Raw genomic sequence first — 17,831 nt, 5'->3', positions numbered from 1 at the left:
GATCTTGACTTCGCCGACGACATTGCCCTTCTCTCACATAAACACTGGAGTATGCAATCCAAGCTAACAAGACTGGCAAAAATCTCAATGCAGACGGGCCTTAAGATCAGCAAATCCAAGACGAAGGTGATGATGGTTAACACCAGGAATGCAGACAGGATAGAATTAGATGAGGATGAAATCGACGAGGTGGAGGACTTTGCGTACCTTGGAAGTAACATCAGCAAGGACGGTGGATCTGATAAGGACATACGAGTGAGGATCGGATGGCAAGAACTGCATTTTTATCATCTTGACACCTGTTTGGAGATCAAAAGTGATTTCGAGAAAGACCAAACTACGGATATTTAATACCAACGTAAAGTCAGTCAACGTAACTCCGCCTGGGAACTGGCTCACAACCAGTTCCCTGCCGTTCCCAAGCCCGGGTAAAGGAGGAGGGTTGGGCGTGGGGCCAGCAACCCCACCCCGTAAAAACTGTAACCGCTACAGAAACGTCAACGAGAGTAAATTCATCAACCCATGTTCTGGGAGAGGAAGGCAGCCCACAGAGACTGCGTATGACACACGATAGTGAAAGCCCAATGGAAGCTACAGTGCAGAATCTTCTCTCAACCAGGGCAATAACTAACATTGGAACATGGAACATTCGGACCATGTTCGAGACTGGGAAGACAGCGCAAGTTTCCGCAGAGATGAGACGATATAACATCGAAGTTCTCGGTCTGTGCGAAACAAGATGGACGCAGTCTGGTCGAATTCGCCTGAGCACAGGAGAAACTCTTCTGTATTCCGGTCATGAGGAGGACAACTCACCTCATACGGAAGGAGTGGGACTGATGCTGTCTGCTGAAGCAGCAGGATCTCTCATCGAATGGACACCAGTGTCATCAAGGATCGTCCTAGCAAGATTCCGCAGTAGAACAAGGAATGTGTAGATTGTACAGTGTTATGCACCCACAAACGATGCAGATGGTGACCTCAAAACCGATTTTTATGAACAACTACAGGCGACCCTCGAGCAAAGAACCAAGAGGGACATTCACATCGTCATGGGAGATTTCAATGCAAAGATTAGAAGTGACAACGTCGGTAGAGAGCATGTAATGGGTAGAGAAGGGCTGGGCCAGATAAACGAAAACGGTAAACTTTTTGAGGATTTCTGCTCATTTAACAACATCGTGATTGGAGGTAACCTTTTCCGTCACAAGCGGATTCATAAAGCCACTTGGATTTCCCCAGACCATCACACAAAGAACCAAATTGACCACATTACAATCTGTAAAAGGTTCAGAAGATCACTGCAAGACACACGTGTGAGAAAGGGTGCTGATGCTGCATCAGACCACCACCTGGTGGTCGCTCGCCTGAAACTAAAACTCAAGAGGTTTTTTAAGTTAACACCTAAACCAAGCCATCGATATAACACCACACTCTTGAAGGATGCAGCTACCAGAGATAAGTTCAAACTCGAACTCTCAAAAAGATTTAAGGCACTGAGCACCCTAAGCGAGGAAGCTGAGTCAGCTGAGGAGATCTGGGAGGAATCAAAGGCGGCTTGGAAGAAGGCTTGTGACGTTGTCTTGGGAAAACGATCTTCCCAACAAAGAGAATGGCTCTCCGTTGGAACTCTGGCGACGATTGCAGAAAGAAGGGAAAAGAAAGCAGCACTTAACACCGCTAAAACCAGAGCTGCAAAGGCGCAGAGGCAAGCCGAGTATACAGAGGTCAACGAAGCAGTTAAGAAAAGTGCAAGAAGGGACAAGCGAGACTTCATAGAAGGGCTAGCACAAACAGCAGAAGATGCTGCAGGTAAAGGGGACATGAAGGAGGTTTATAGTATCACCAGGAAACTCTCCGGGAAGCGAAGCATCTCCCACCACCAGGTGCACAGCAAGGATGGAAAGCTTTTGAAATCTGAGAATGACCAACTAGACAGATGGAGAGAGTACTTTGAAGAACTACTAAATAGGCCACTACCACCTATCGCACCTAATATCCCACCCACCAATTCACTCTTGAACATCAAGACAGAGCCACCTTCAAAAAGCGAAATCAGGAAAGCATTACAAAAGTTGAAAAATGACAAAGCTCCGGGCCCGGACGGCATACCCCCAAAAGCACTAAAAATGGATATGAAGTCATCTGTGGATTCCCTACACAAGCTGTTTGAGAAGATCTGGAATACAGAGCAAATGCCTGAAGATTGGAAATGTGGTCATCTGGTGAAAAAACCTAAGAAAGGGAACTTGAAAGAGTTTGCAAACTGGAGAGGCATCACGTCATTATCAATTCCTGGGAAAGTTTTTAGTAGAGTGCTCTTAGAGAGGATGAAGGAAGAGGTGGAGGCAATACTCCGTGATGAACAAGCCGGCTTCCGTCAGGAGCGCTCGTGCACAGATCAGATTGCTACGCTCCGGATGATACTTGAGCAATCCCTCGAGTGGAACACGTCACTGTATGTAGTTTTTATTCACTACGAAAAGGCATTCGACAGTGTAGATAGGACGACCCTCTGGAAATTGCTCCAGCACTATGCAATCCCGGAGAAGATCATCCGGATGATCAGACTGGCCTATGAACCATCAACCTGCCAAGTTATCCATAGAAACACACAACCAGAACCGTTCACAGTACTGTCTGGTGTACGACAAGGATGTCTACTATCTCCCTTTTTATTTCTGTTAGTCATGGACTGGATCATGAAGGAAACAACAAAAGATCAAGCAAGAGGAATCCAATGGTCACTGTCGAAACACCTTGAAGACATCGATTTTGCAGATGACGTAGCACTATTGTCCCAACGGCACAACAACATGGCACAGAAGCTCGAAAGCATGAGGGAAACAGCTGCAATGATTGGCTTAAAGATTAACATCCAAAAGACGAAAAGCTTGAGAGTAAATTAGAGAAACAACACCAACTTTGACATCGGATGAGACGAAATCCAAGACATCGAAAAGTTCACCTATCTTGTCAGCATTGTCTCTAGTGAGGGTGGAACAGACCAGGACATCGTAGCAAGGATCGGGAAGGCCACAACTGCATTTCATATCCAAAGACCAATATGGAGATCACGTGCAATCTCAGTGAAGACCAAGCTTCGAATCTTCAATACCAATGTGAAGAGTGTTCTTCTGTATGCCTGTGAAACCTGGCGTGTCACCAAAGCCTCCAACAGCAGGATACAGACCTTCATCAACCGTTGTCTCCGGCATATCCTCCGAGTTCCATGGCAAGACAAAGTCAGAAATGAAGATCTATGGAAGAGAGCAGAACAACAACCTCTCCACCTGCAAGTCAGGAAAAGGAAATGGCGCTGGCTAGGCCATACGCTGAGAAAGCCATCTGCCAATGTCACCAGGCATGCCCTTCGATGGACACCTCAGGGTAAAAGGAACCGAGGAAGGCCTAAAACAACATGGAGAAGATCAACTGAGACTGAAGTACAACAAACTGGGATGAGTTGGAACCAACTGGAAAAAGTGGCCAAGGACAGGGGAAGATGGAGATCTCTGGTGGACGACCTATGTTCCACAGGAACTGAAGGGTTTAAGTCAAGTAAGTCAAGTCAGTCCTCCTTTACGGCTCTGAAACGTGGAGAGTAACAAAAGCAAACTCCGCCAAACTGCAGGCCTTTATCAACAAATGCCTGAGGTCCATCATGGGCATCCATTGGCCAGAGGTCATAACAAATGAAGAGCTATGGACAACAACTGAGCAGGAAAGGATCAACATCCAGATAAAAAGGCGAAAGTGGGGTTGGATTGGGCACACCCTCAGGAAAACAAACTGCAATGTCACCAAGTAGGCACTGAGATGGAACCCACAGGGAAAGAGGAGCCGAGGCCGTCCAAGAAACAGCTGGAGGAGGACGGTAGATGACGAGGCAAGCAAAGCAGGCTACACCTGGTGGCAGCTTGAAAGGATAGCACAAAACAGACAACGATGGCGAGCAATGGTTTCCGTGGACCTATGCTCCACTGGGAGCGAAAGGGTCTAAGTCAAGTTATTGCTACACGGTTTTTGCTGTGTTTTGCTTAAATATATCCGCCATTCATAGTGAGGATTGGGCCTTTTATTATGTACATATTGCACAGAGGCGGAAAAAAGCCAATAACTCGTTCCAGTGTTACCAGTTCCAATGCAATAGCCACATTCACACATTCATGGTGCTTCTTGACAATTATCAAAATGTCACGAAATGGCACGTTTTTATTCTGTTAGCGCTTAATTTGTAACGCGATACTTTTGTTTGTTACAGGATACTTGTGCCTTTTTTGTATACCCTGTAAAATAATACCTTTGTTTTTCTTGTAAACGTATGTAACATGACATCCTTGTTTATATTACTTTCGTAACATGATAGTTTTGTTTGTTTGTTTTTTCTTGAAAACGCGATGTCTCCATTTAACACGCTCAATAGTCATTAACGAAGTAATAAACGAATCAAATAAAAAACGAGCATTTTTGGAAAGCTTTTAAAGTGTTGTACACCTGGAGTAGGTGTTTCCTGTCGTAAACGTAAGTTTTCATTCAACAAACAAGAACTAATTTAGTTATCAAACTGTCACGGAATGGCATGCTCTTATTCTGTTGCCGCTATCGTTCGTAGTTGATTTTAACAGCAAGCCATTTAAATTAATACCCATGCCGGCATTCTTGCTGCCCGCAGTATTTAGAGTATTCTGTATTTCCAACATTTCCTGTTTTTTTTTTTCCTGGAGAAACTTCGGAATTTCTTTCCGGCAGCTTTCTGTTCTTTGTTACTCGTGGTTGAGCTTTGGGATTGATTGTCCACAGTCCTGTCTTCTCTTTCTAATGGTCATTTTGAACCGTATTTAAAAAAAAAATCTTAATCGATTAAATCCGATGCCAGCCTTGGTTATTTTTTTCTTTCATCGATATTGAGTTGGGCAAATCTTGCAATGATATAAATTTTTATAAACACTTTCTCTGGCGTCGATGCTTTCAACATTCGCGTCAGGACATTTCATTTTGGATTTATTTCGTCTATCTAAGCTCTTTTGCGTTTTAGAGACTTCTTAGCAGCCGGCATGTTCGAAAACAGCAGAAAATATATTGGAAGGAAATCTTAAACCTATATCTGGTGAAATTTTAATATCGATTCGAGTCAGGGGAGGCTTTTAAAAGGCCAATTGAAAATTGTAGGTACGGTCTAGAAAAAACTGTATCGAGACACCTAATTAACTCACCCTTACAGTTAGAAACGTATGGAAAACTAAAACTACAAAAAACCACCATTTTCCAACAACCTTACCTTGCCTTTTACAGTGTGACATTCTAAATTCTTTTCTATGCTGTCTCTGTCTGGTTTCTGCAGCTGCTTGCTTTGTTCTTTAACAGACCTGATCCTTAACTCCAACAGCTTCTTGTTATTCTTGTCAATCTTTTTCGAGTTCAGAAATTCCACCTTAATGTAATTTGCGCCAGTAAACAAAGAAGTCTATAAATCTTCGACAACAAAGCGGCAAACTGGCAGATTAAGTTCCTTCAGAAAGCCTGGTTTGTAGTTGGCTGCTGTAGTCCATTCTTAATTAAAAAGACATTTTATTTTAATTTTGTTATACGACCGTGAAGGAACAAGTCATGCACGGAAGGAAAGCTTACCAATTAGCACTCTTTTACTGATTCATTTGGCCAAGGCTAACCAACAGCGAATTCAAGGGTTACAACCAAGGGCGATGAAAATTGAGCTTGCAAATAGAAAGATAAACAAAAATAATTTGCTTGTAAAGGATACGGCTAACCCCTTGTCACACCATGTAATGGCTTCTCCAAAACGATTCATCTTTATACAGGCACTCGCTCCTATGATAATAAATACAATATGTGTTCCCTAACTTAGTAAAAAACTTCTATACACATGTTTCTGTTGCATGATGTTCATTTTTCACTTCTTTATTGTATCTTTATTACACAGTTTAACTGGTTAAATACACCACTGATGCAATTCTGTTATCAAATACCCTGAGAAAGCAGCTGTCTATACACAGGCGATGATCAAAGGGCTCACTAATACTTGTCCACAAGCATTCCACTGGCTTAAAAAAGTGGAAAAAGCCGATTGTATTTAAAATATACGATGATTTTTAGAATGGTATTACAAGCAGTGTTAAACCCTTGGTTTTTTAGCTCTTGAGTTTCGCCAGTTAACAATTTCTAAACAAAGAAAGTATGAGGAAGCAACTCTATCTGGTCTGCAAAACAACTCTGCACATGCGCGTAGTCAACAGCTTACCTCTCTCAATTGCTTTAAGAAAACTTGGTTGTAAGTCAGTGGCAGCTTTTGCATCTCTTAGTGAATTTTCATAATTCCCTGATATAATACAATTAGAAAGAATAATCTTATTTCTGAAACTTTCACCTCTCATCTTAAGAAGGAAAGGTACTATAATATGGGGAGCAGGGATGGCGCAGTGGTGAGAGCGCTCGCCTCCCACCAATGTGGCCCGGGTTCGATTTCGGCCCGATGCCATATGTGGGTTGAGTTTGTTGTTGGTTCTCGCCTTGCTCCGAGGGTTTTTCTCCGGGTTCTCCGGTTTTCCTCCCTCCTGAAAAACCAACATTTCCAAATTCCTATTCGACCTGGACAGAGGACCTGCATAAAAACCAGCTAGCGCTGATGTGGCTTCCTCTCTAAATATAGCAATTTTAATATAACAATTTATAATAGCCAGTGAAGTATCACAAATGTAAAATTACTTGACAGACCTCGTTACATTTTCCCACCTTTTTTCACATACGTCGTATAATAGTCACGATTTATTGACGCGGTTACCAAGCTGAACATGAGAAACAATCCGCCATATTGTCATTTTTAACAACAACCTGAAGAAGATCAGTGAAACTGATCGAAACGTCGAATTTTAAACATTCTTAACCTCGGAAAAGATCTCTAGAAAGAATATGTATAATGAAACTGACGGAGCTGTAACGTATGAATGGTTTTTCACTGTTGGGAAATAGAGCCAAAAAGTGAGAAGACATCTCCTTTCGTTTATTTTACTCAATGTTTTGATAATGTACGTGTAAATATATTCGGTGTCGCAAACATTTAACAATGGCTTATCATACTGCTGCATATATCCCAGAGGGAGCAAGGACTCGGAATTTCATGTGACAGGTATGATCGAAGGATTTTTTGGGTTGGAAATTTTCGACTCCGGGAGTTTTTTTGGGTAGGAAAATTTCTGCTGAGATTTGGCAATTTTGTTTGAGTGGCTTGATTTAAGTAGGGATTTTTGGGGGTATTAAAAACAATCTTAAGATTCCTGGTAGTGCCTTGACTGCGTAGTTTTGCGAATAAGTACAAACAAACGTGTTTTGCTGTTGTTTAATAGTTAACGACGATATTCTTGGATGTCTCTAGTTTTGTTAAAATGACTACCAAATAAACGGAACAGATCAATTCAGACGGTATGATAAATAAACAAACAAGAGCGTTCAATTTCTAAAGTTTTTTCTTTGTGTTATATCATTCGCTCAGAAATTCAGCATGGGATATTTTCAAGAGTTAAATTTTTGGTCCAGGGATTTTTGGAGGTTTGGGATTTCTGGGGTCTTGATTCGATCATCCCCCGTCACTTGAAACCCCCAGTACCCCCCTCTCTGGAGCATATCTCAACCCATAAATTCGCTGTTCTCACCACTTGCACCGAACATATTTGATGTGTACTTAGCATTAGTGATCTTAGCATCTCAGTGGTTGTAAGAAATTTGCCCCCAAAAAACATAGACATTGCAGATTATTTCTAAAATAAAGAAACATATTACGAAGAAGCAAGGATCGACCAACAATCACAAAAAATTCTTTTACTGCTCTTACCCAAATGCAAATGTGCTATGGCCCTGTTACTGTAAAGTTTGGCATTCAGTTCGTCATCCTTGCAGTTCACTTTTATTCCTTCCGTGTAGAAGTGAATAGCATTGCTTAAGTTCTTTTTACTGTACTCGTAATTCCCTTTATTCTTGTAGATCTCTGCTTTTTCTAATGAAAAACATAATGTTTAAAATATAATTTGTTTTATAATAATTTGTTAATTATAAAAATATAATTTGTTTATTTATATAAAGATGGTCCCTTTTTATAGCATGTTGTAAATTTCTATTTTCAAATGCTTAAAGCGAAAAAAAGAATGAGAATAGACAATTATTTTTATTGCCCAACTTCTACTTAGAAAAATTTGAAATATCGCGTGAAACTAGCACAAATTATCAGTACCATATTTGTGCTCTAGGTTACCGGTTTAACAAATTACCTGTGGTCTTTTTAATCATTCTGGCCAGGCGAAAACAAAACGGGGAAAGATATAATAGATCATAATTATCTTATTCAAACATTTTACTGTGTAGTTTCACTCGCGCGGCATATTTTTGCGTCATCGGTAGTTTGCTATGTCGTACGGGCTCGCAAAAATACTGCTCGTCCTGTGAATGTACAGCGATACTACATACACAATTGCGTTTTACGACATACACATTTTATCGCAATTATTTTGCCTGTATTTTTTATTTACCTTTTAATTTTTTACCTCTTAAGTTGTCATCATCGTATTCCAATGCTATATCAACAGATGCCGTGACCTCGCTTTCATTCACAGCATTCTTTTTGGCTGTTTTGGTGTCGTCTTTTGTGTCTTCATCCTGTATTAAGATAAAAAGTTCCAACAAGTTGCTTGATTTGCATGTCGTTGGTTTTTGGTAGCAAAATCTCTGCACACCAGTGGAAAAAAGGTTTAAAAAAGGTTTAAAAAATATTAAATCATGAACAATTTGTCATATTCGTCATCATTATCATCATCGTCATCATCATCATCATCATCATCATCATCATCATCATCATCATCATCATCATCATCAAATCATTTTTTTAAACACGATAAAATTTATTAAAGCTGGAGGCTGCGACACGACCGACCCTGGAAACCGCGCAATAAAAACCTCGGGCACCCAGGGTAATGCCGGTGACACGTAGCAACCCAGTTCTTCTCTTGGCGCGGTATTTGACCGGACCGGAAGTAAAATTTCACGTTTTAAAACGGCAAAAACGCGGTGAAGAAAAATCATTACGGGAATTTTTTTTGCTTTTCATATCAGAACCCAATGTAGATTCGAACAGGAAAATAAAAAAAAAATCTGCCATAGGTACTTTAATATCAGAGCTTAGTCTTACCATGCATTTAAAAAAATGGCTTTCAGGAACTTTCTTTAGCTCCTTGACAGACCTGGCTTTTAATCCTAACAAGGTCTTGTTATTTTTGTCAATCTTCATTGAGTTAAGACAAATAACATTTATAAAATAGACGAGCTCTGCCCCTGACAAATAGTGTGACGATCGAACAACCTCGTACTCAAGGCATCTCCCATCAACTTTGAAAGCAGAGCTGCCCCTGTGGCGAGGTTGACGAGCAGAGCGGGTGGTCATTGGAGAAATCATCAGAAACGTCATCGGAAACAAAAGATAGCCCTGATGCAACAAAACAGAAAGATGTTGAGGTCATGTCACCTATTTGAGATATTTGGACCCTGCCTTAGCTCTACAGATTTCGTATAAAAAAAATAAAATTAAACTGGTGAGGTTTTTGCTTTTCATTGTGACCCCAAGGTAGGCATAAAATAATATGTTTTGGTTGTTGTCCCTGAAAGTCGTGACCGGAGGTCCATAGCGTATTGTCAAGGATACGGCTAATCCATTATCACACCACGTGATGGCTTCTTTAAACTGCTTCAGTTCAACACAGGCACTTGCTCCTGAGGAAAGGTAAAAGATCAGCTGAAACTTGCCTCAATTAGAGTTAAAGGACATTTTAACACGGAAGAAAAACAAGGATCCCGGCAAAAAGATATTTCCAGGGTCACTCGTTTCCCGACCGTTGGTCGATGGAAACGAAGACCCTGGAAAAAGCTCAAATAATACCAAGCCCCACCCACTGGGTCCAAAAGGTCCCCCCCCCCCCTGACGGAATTCCGGATGGGCCAATATCTGAAATCATCAGCTTATCAAATTCTATAACTGTGACAAATTTAGTGCTTCTAACTCAAAGGCCATAAATCTCAAATAAAGCTCAGATGTTGTCCACCTCCTCCCCTTGGGTCCAAAAGGTGTCCCTCCTGACAGAATTCCGGATGGGCCAATATCTGAAATTGATTAGCTCATCGAATACTATCACTGAGTCAAATTTGGTGCTTTTAAAAAACATCGCACGATCATTTCACCATATTGCCGGCCTGCTGGCGGGGTCACTGAGTTGTATTTATGGGCAAGAATATTTACTCTCAGAGTGCCTCTCTCTGCCCAGGTGTATAAATGGGTACCGGTGAATTTAATGCTGGAGTGTAGCCTGGTGATGAACTAGCATCCCAACCAATGCAGCGAGCATTTCGAATACTTCATATATACATGTACTACTTAAACCTTGACAAGCCTCGGCAGTAAAGGGTATTTGCATATCCCGATGCAGACCTTTTTAGCGGAACTAATAGATCACTTTATTATTGCACAAAAGAAGTGTTACATGTAGATCAAGCGTGAACCAGCGCTCATGTTTGCCCACGGAAATTGAGAGAAATAGACGACCTTCCAAGGGCAAACTGGCACAGCAGTGCAATTTTTTTTTCCTTTTTGTGGTGCAATAACATTTTCCATTCACGTAAAATGGCACCGGCCGAGTATGACAGAAATTTCTTTCTGCCATTTCCAAAGGAACTCTGCTGTTAAATTTTGAAACAATACAATTTTCTGTTATCATTTAGCTTGTTGTATAGGTGTTCTGCACCTGCTCTTAGAACAAAGCCTTCGAATAAGAAATGAGCTCTAGGTATCAAGGGCGTGAAAGGTAATATCCTTAGAATTTTCTCCATTTGCTTATCTAAGTCAAACTGAGTTGTCAAAACACTATTGGCTACAACTCGTTCATGATAATAATTAATGCTTCTTTTAAATAACCTGGAGTTCTTCCTGCAAGCGAATGAGTCAAGATCACCATTAACAACATGTTCTTTGGTTTTGTTTTGGCCCACTTGATATAAAGATCCGGGAAGGTAGCAGGGCACCTCTCGCTCAGCCATACAGCTAAATCCCCGCAAAAGCCCCTGGTACACCTCTCCTTATGACGAAATCACGCCTTCACTGGAGAATGTAACGTATCCCGATTTCAGAAACTGCACGTGGAGTATGTTACAAAGAATGGCCTCTACTGAGGTTGCCCTTCAAAACTATGCCGTGACGCCATTCTATTTCATTCTGTTGTATGTAGCATAGCATTCGCTTACCTCTAACAATCGCTTTGAGGAAAATAGGTTGTAAACCAGTGGCAACTTTTGCATCACTCAGTGAATCAAGAAAATTTTCTGTCGAAAAAATAAACTAAATTTAAATTATTATTGTTTTAAATATTTTTTGCACTGGCAAAATTGCATGACTATCCATGATGCAGCACGAAAAAAACTATACTGTAGATTTAAAAACTTGAGAAAACCTAACTTTCCGTTTGGCTAATTTAAATATCCCTTTGGCTCCGGTCCTCGGGTTGTGTAAAATGAACAAAGCGATATAGAAACGTTGGTCAACGTTTTTATATCGCTGGTTTAATGTTTTCATAACACTGTGCTATTCTAATTGGAATTTCTTTTAGTTAAGAATCATGAACTATGACCATGGCTGATGCCTCACATTTTCAGGGAGCGAAATGAGATAACAAATCACGCATGCCGACTTTGGTATTAAAGGTAGAGAAAAAACGAATTTAATTTAACATTAAGTGGCAAAATATTTCAAAAGGCAGTTTTGTAAAGCATTTGCCCTGATTTCAATGCTATCGGAACAGGCCTTTCGACCTACAAAAGAGGACATTGCAGGCCTTGATTACATGTCCCTACATCAATAGCATTAACATTTAAAAAACTCTAAGGATAAGATAAATCTAAACAGAAAATCACATAAGCTTAAAAAAATTCTCACCCAATTTGAAATTTGCAATCGCCCTGTTGTTGTACAATTCTGCCTTCAGTTTGTCATCTTTGCAGTTCACTTTAATTCCTTCCGTGTAAAAGTAAATGGCGTTGGTAAAATCTCTTTTTCTGTATTCCTCATTACCTTGATTCTTGTAAACCTCAGCTATCGTTGAATCGAACAAGAAATGAATTATTGTTAGTATTGGTACATAAATGGTCTTTTCACTGCTGAAACATTTTTTGTTATATCTTTTACTTTATAGAGCGATTTTTCGATTGGGTGTCGTAAGGCTAAAAACAATGTAAACACTATGGCCAATCACAAAGGCCACAGACAATCCAGTAAACTACAATCTTGGACAAAACTGTTGAAACACTAAGCAAATTTCCACTTATTTAGCCAACAGAGTTCAGTTTTTCGACCCCCCTCCCCCCATTTCAATGTTGTTAATGCTTTAGTGTTTTTAAAACAAAGCCTGTCGAGCCGCAATCCTCAAGAAACAACATTGAGTAGGTGGGGAGGGGGATAAGACATTTTAACCCGCTTGCAAGTCGAGTCATTTGTAAAAAATGCGTGAAATGCGTATGTGTCAACTAGTTTTGTCCAAGATTGTAATCAAGATTGAAACAAACAAATGTAGCTGGATCGTAGCGCAGAGGAACGTTAAAGAGTCAAGATTGGTGTTTGCTTGTTTCTAACCAGTTACTAGGCTTATTAAAGCTAAACCAAAGCAAACGCAAATTGCTTCCGACACTCATGTGAAAATCGCTCTAATTGACACTTTATTTTTTTTAACAGTTGTTGGATGAGGTTGTTTTGATATCCGGAATAATCAAGGTCGAGGTAAGTGTTATCAGCCGAAGCCGAAGGCTGATGCTAATAACACTTACCGAGACCTTGATTATTCCGAATATCACATAAACCGAATCTAATAATTGTTTTATTATACATTGTTTTTCTGGAAAAGGAAGTAATGACAAACGATTTCAACGTGTTTCAAAACTAGTGCCAATTCCGGCTGGTTGTCCTACTAAATCGTGGAATAGTTCATTCCCAATTTTTGTTAGTCATTTTGTGTTTTCCGAGACTTTATTGTCCAGCAATTTTTGAACTTTGGTTAAATTATTTCTCGGTTGAAGAGGTGAATCGACGAACTATGAATTTCCTTCGCCGCCAGATGCCTATCCATTGCTCTTGGAAATCATGCATTGTGTGCGCAACCTACAGATTAGTGAATAATCTGCTAGCAGATTATTCACTAATCTGTAGGTTGCGCGGGGTTACGCGGATTCCCAGAATTAGCTGTAGGCTCTAAGCCAATGAGAAGACAGCTAGTGACTACAATGTATAATAAAACATTTTTTTGGAGTGGCAAATAAAATATTATAACCGTGTATAGATGCTATAGCACGCCTCGAACTAGAAATTATATTTTCAATTAAGGAATCTTTTTTCAGCTGTGTTATTTCACCTCTTAAATTGTTGTCATCAAAATCCAGTGTTTCATCAGCAGATGGTGCGATGTCATTTTCACTTGCAACTTTGATTGGACTCCTCGCCATGGTGAGATTACTGATCATTCAAAATGGCAGCCTATAGTTTGATTTAAAATTCCTTGTTAAGTAAAGGTCACATTACAGGTAAACACAACAGATAATAATTACAGACCGTCATTACTAAAAGCTACAACAGCGAGGGAACTAAAGATTCATGCCCAGTAAAATGAAAAGGATCTGATTTTCCAATTCACTTCCAAGAATGGGGTGTATCGGTCTCGTGTTGATCTTTGTAAGACACTGGAAAAAATGGAACATATTTAAAGGCATGCGAAACGCTGGCAAAAATTGAAACTGGTTTAAAATGCACAATTGGTAAGTAGAGGTAGAATATTCCTAAGGGGATCCCCCTAATTCTCAGAAAACTGAAACATTTCTCTGAATAATTCAAATTACCTTTCAGTTTCGAGAACATAAACATTTGGGAACTTTTCAAAAGCAGTGTCCTTGCAGGCATTTGCAGAAATTCAAAGACTTAACATAAAATTGCTGTGTTATGCTCGAGCTAATTTCTATACATAATCAAGCTTGCCACTCGAAACTATGTCCCACGTAACCAAAACTTTGCCGAATCATGCGTTCACAATGTTATCATAAGCCAAAAGCGACGGATTTCACTTGTGCAATGTTGATACCATGCTGAATTAAACTACTAATGCTATATTTCGGCCTCAAAATTGAATTTTCTAAAACATACATTAAAGATCGTTTTGAAGTTTGCTGCAATAACTACGCGTCGGTGATTACTAACCTTAGTCTTACGAACAATAGAGACCCTTTCCTTCAAACAATAGATAAGGCCATAAAAGGAGCAAAAGCTAGACTTACTGTCCAGCCAAAATCCTAACCAAAAGTTTGATACGGCTTTATTTGAAGCCACATATGATATAAGTGGATCAGTGCAGTAACCAGACCATTGCCATAGACGTGACAAGCTCTGGAGGCATGTCCTCCAGAAAATTATAAAATCTAGTAGCTATGAAACTCTTTCAGAGACATTTTTCACGTGTTTGTTTTCATTTTGGGTAAACATTTAGACAAGGCAAATACCTCACCTTGCATTGCGTCTTGCTAGTTACGATTGAACTATACAATGCAAGGGCGAAAAGGAGCTAAAAGCGGCGCCAAAATATTGAACTTTAAGAGTACACGAATCGGAGAGACAAAGCCGACCAAAGCCAAATAAGTTAAAATATACATACCACCAGTAACGAAGGAAATCGCTACTAAACCTTTTCTCCGGGCACCTTAATCTCTTTGAGACAATTGCTGAGCATATTTTTGACTCATTTGAAGGAAGTGAGGAATAACTGACTTGCAAAACTTTGGAAGGAACAGATCCATAGGCTGGATTACTCAGACTTATCGCGTGACAGCTTTCACTTTGAAACGTTTGAAATGAACTTGAAATATTCATAAGGGGAATCCCCAGATTCCGAGAATGTTGATTGTTCTCGTGATCAATTGTTATGCATATGACGCGGAATCAGGCGATGGATTAGGCTATTGAAAGCGTTTATTTGATGTAATAGAGCATCTAAAAGTGTCGTTTGCTAAAAAAACATGTCAGTCGAATGTATGGGGAAATTGTATTGCCAACTTTTCGTTTTCCCCTCGTTGTCTTGTTGAGTCACAATTGTATTCGCATGGACGGGCATGTGTCACGCTCTCGAAACTGAAAGTGCTTTCACATGCATAAACCAGATAAAGGATTAATTATGCAAGGTAAAAAAAATTCAATAAATATACATCATAAAGGAAGTGCTTACATGTCTGGAAACTGAAAGTGCTTCGCGTAAGAATGTACCGTATAGCACGCGTGTAAACAAAACAGAACCTTTCATCCTTAAAACTGATCATTCTTTTCTCAATCAGGTAATCTGCGGTCCGCTGTATTTTCGAAATCAGCGAATCTGCTCAAGATATCGCAAAAATCAACAATCCGTACGCTTTCTAAGGGCCTGTTTACATGGAAGGCGGGTGCCCCTGCTAACCGAGTTACCCGGCTAACCGAGCTACCCTGGGCGAGCCAACTTTTCATACGTTTCACGTATTGAAGCCTTTACATGCTAGAAGGGTAACCCGCCTTGCCGGGGCACTCGGTCTACTTGCCCGGGGCACCCTTCTAGGCGGGATAGCTTTTTGCCATGTAAACGGTTATGGCCCCGGCTTGCCGGGATAAGTTTTCGCGCGTGTTTTAAACTAAATTTGAAGTTAATGGCATAAAATGTATAAACTCTGGACCCAAACAGTGCTCTTTGATCAAAATTAGTTTTATCGGTCGGCTGGAAACATTTCTTTGAGCAAATTCGAAATTTTCGTAGGAATGATTATCCTAATTCACGACACAACAAATTTAATTTCAATTTGGCGGCCAAATACGGTTGAATTTCGATTGAATTTCGCCAAAAATGAACGCAGTAAATTTCTGAGAACTTGCACATCAAATTAAAATAGGTTTGAAGACGAAAAGCCTTGATTATTCAGTAAAAAGTCATATTTTTCTTCAATCATTTGGAGCTACATTGTTTTCCACGCCGTGACACGCTTCAATGACGCTGTCTCATCTCGGGTAGAAGGGCTGTGAATTCTGCATGTAAAGGCGGGCTAGGTTTCATCCCTTCTAGCCGGGTAACTCGGTTAGCCGGGGCACCCTCCCTCCATGTAAACAGGCCCTAAAGCCAAATCCGTTGAGACGCGAACCTATTCTTCCCTCTATGAAAAACATGTACATGTAAGCAAATTAAAAGCGCTAGCCCGAAGACGTGCTCCCTGAATCTTTCTCTTTTAGATACAACATACCCACAAACAATCGATAACATACGAGAATTGAGACGTTTTCATAACCCTCGTGACATCGCTAAACGGTCCTGAACGAAATACCAATCTATTTAACGTCACAAAACATTCATGATTGTCTGTATTGTGTTTCTTACTTGTATCTTTGCTCAGTCGACTGATAAAATGCTCTCTTCTTTGCTTGCCTTTGGTAACCAAAATCTGAAAACGAAAATAAGGAAAATAAGACGAGTTCTAAAGCGATTGAACACTGCAACGCACTTCGTACTTCCATTAGTGCCTTCCGCTATCACTTCCGCTTTCGGTATACATATGTACTTCATGTTAGAGTACTGTATAGTCTCCCAGTTATTCTTCTATGTCAGTGAGCCCGCGATGAGAGTACACCGTGAAGGGGTGAATACGTGGTGTAACAACATCACGTAACCCGAAAGCGTAAAACTGACACGCAAAACGGAAAATCTTTTTCAGTGTGATAGATATTTTAACTTGGCAATATTTTAAGCGAGAGTAAATATCCCATACACTGCTTTTCAAGCGTCTTTCCCTCTAAAATGAGTCAATGGTGCGAAACATAAATGGCAAGGAGAGGAATTTTCGTCAGGTTCCAGCGGTTACTGGATGGGACGGACCTGTGCTAGTCCATATCATTGCAAGTTACCTTACCTTTACGATTCCCCTTGACTCATTTCAACTCCTAGGTAGAGAAGGGTACTGTAAAAGTAACGTGTCTTACCTTAACCATGAAAACTTGCTGGAATTCAACGCACCTTTAGGCTACTGCGCCTCCGAACCAACTAAGGGCAGCTACGGACAATTATAAATAACCTCTCACAAGGCGGAGTTTAATTAACGGTTAGATTATGTACTCAAAAATTTCTGTGTGGTTATAGTTGATAAGGCCGAACGAAGGCCGAACGAACGAACGAACAAACGAAGGCCGAATCAACTATCTCGAGAGCGAATAATCTAACTGTTTTAGGATAATAATAAGTTATTATAAATTTCCTTTAAATAACGAATTTTGGCAATCTCTCTTAAAACCGCACTGCATACTAATTAACAGTTAGACTACGAGCCCGAGTTTTCTACGAGCGAATAGTCATTGAGGCGCCGCCGAGTTGACCATTCAGACCATTGTTCGTAGAAAACAAAGGCGAGTAGCCTAAATGTTTTAGTTAAAACTCTAAAGGGTTGCAGCTCAAAACCTCGCAGCTTAAAAAAGTTGCGCCTGGCGCGGACACAAGAATCTAGATACGTACTTGAACCTTGAAGACTAGTTACGGGGAAAAAGCGAAACTTTTTTTTCATGTCTTATGCTAGGGAAACAATCTCTTTCTGTAAGGTGTCTTTTCCACAGGTTTTTTCCCAGTTAGTTTACACAGGTAACGCCCTTGTTTATATTCTTGCCCAAACATGTTTAGGGTTTTTGTTTTATTGCATCACCAAATTCTCAGAAATTCTCAGAGAAATTTCTGACATTAGAGAGGTTAAGCATG

At 40.3% G+C, this 17,831-nt stretch overlaps 1 protein-coding gene across 1 annotated transcript in view; it reads right to left on the bottom strand.

The window, feature by feature from the left end:
• The window catches only part of LOC144646971 (uncharacterized), a 165,333-nt gene that overhangs the window by 63,801 nt on the left and 83,701 nt on the right, over nucleotides 1–17,831 (bottom strand). Inside the window, exons 10-16 of the mRNA XM_078506693.1 lie at nucleotides 9,707–9,774; nucleotides 9,197–9,289; nucleotides 8,541–8,667; nucleotides 7,850–8,011; nucleotides 6,263–6,340; nucleotides 5,765–5,832; nucleotides 5,282–5,410 (exon numbers count right to left, since the gene is read on the bottom strand). Coding sequence (XP_078362819.1) covers nucleotides 5,282–5,410; nucleotides 5,765–5,832; nucleotides 6,263–6,340; nucleotides 7,850–8,011; nucleotides 8,541–8,667; nucleotides 9,197–9,289; nucleotides 9,707–9,774 — 725 coding nt within the window. The remainder of the gene's footprint in view (nucleotides 1–5,281; nucleotides 5,411–5,764; nucleotides 5,833–6,262; nucleotides 6,341–7,849; nucleotides 8,012–8,540; nucleotides 8,668–9,196; nucleotides 9,290–9,706; nucleotides 9,775–17,831) is intronic.

The sequence above is a fragment of the Oculina patagonica genome, chromosome 3 (assembly GCF_052425735.1).
Source record: "Oculina patagonica isolate OP01 chromosome 3, crgOcupat, whole genome shotgun sequence".
Lineage (NCBI taxonomy): Eukaryota > Metazoa > Cnidaria > Anthozoa > Scleractinia > Oculinidae > Oculina > Oculina patagonica.
This window is presented reverse-complemented; position numbering and strand designations above follow the sequence as displayed.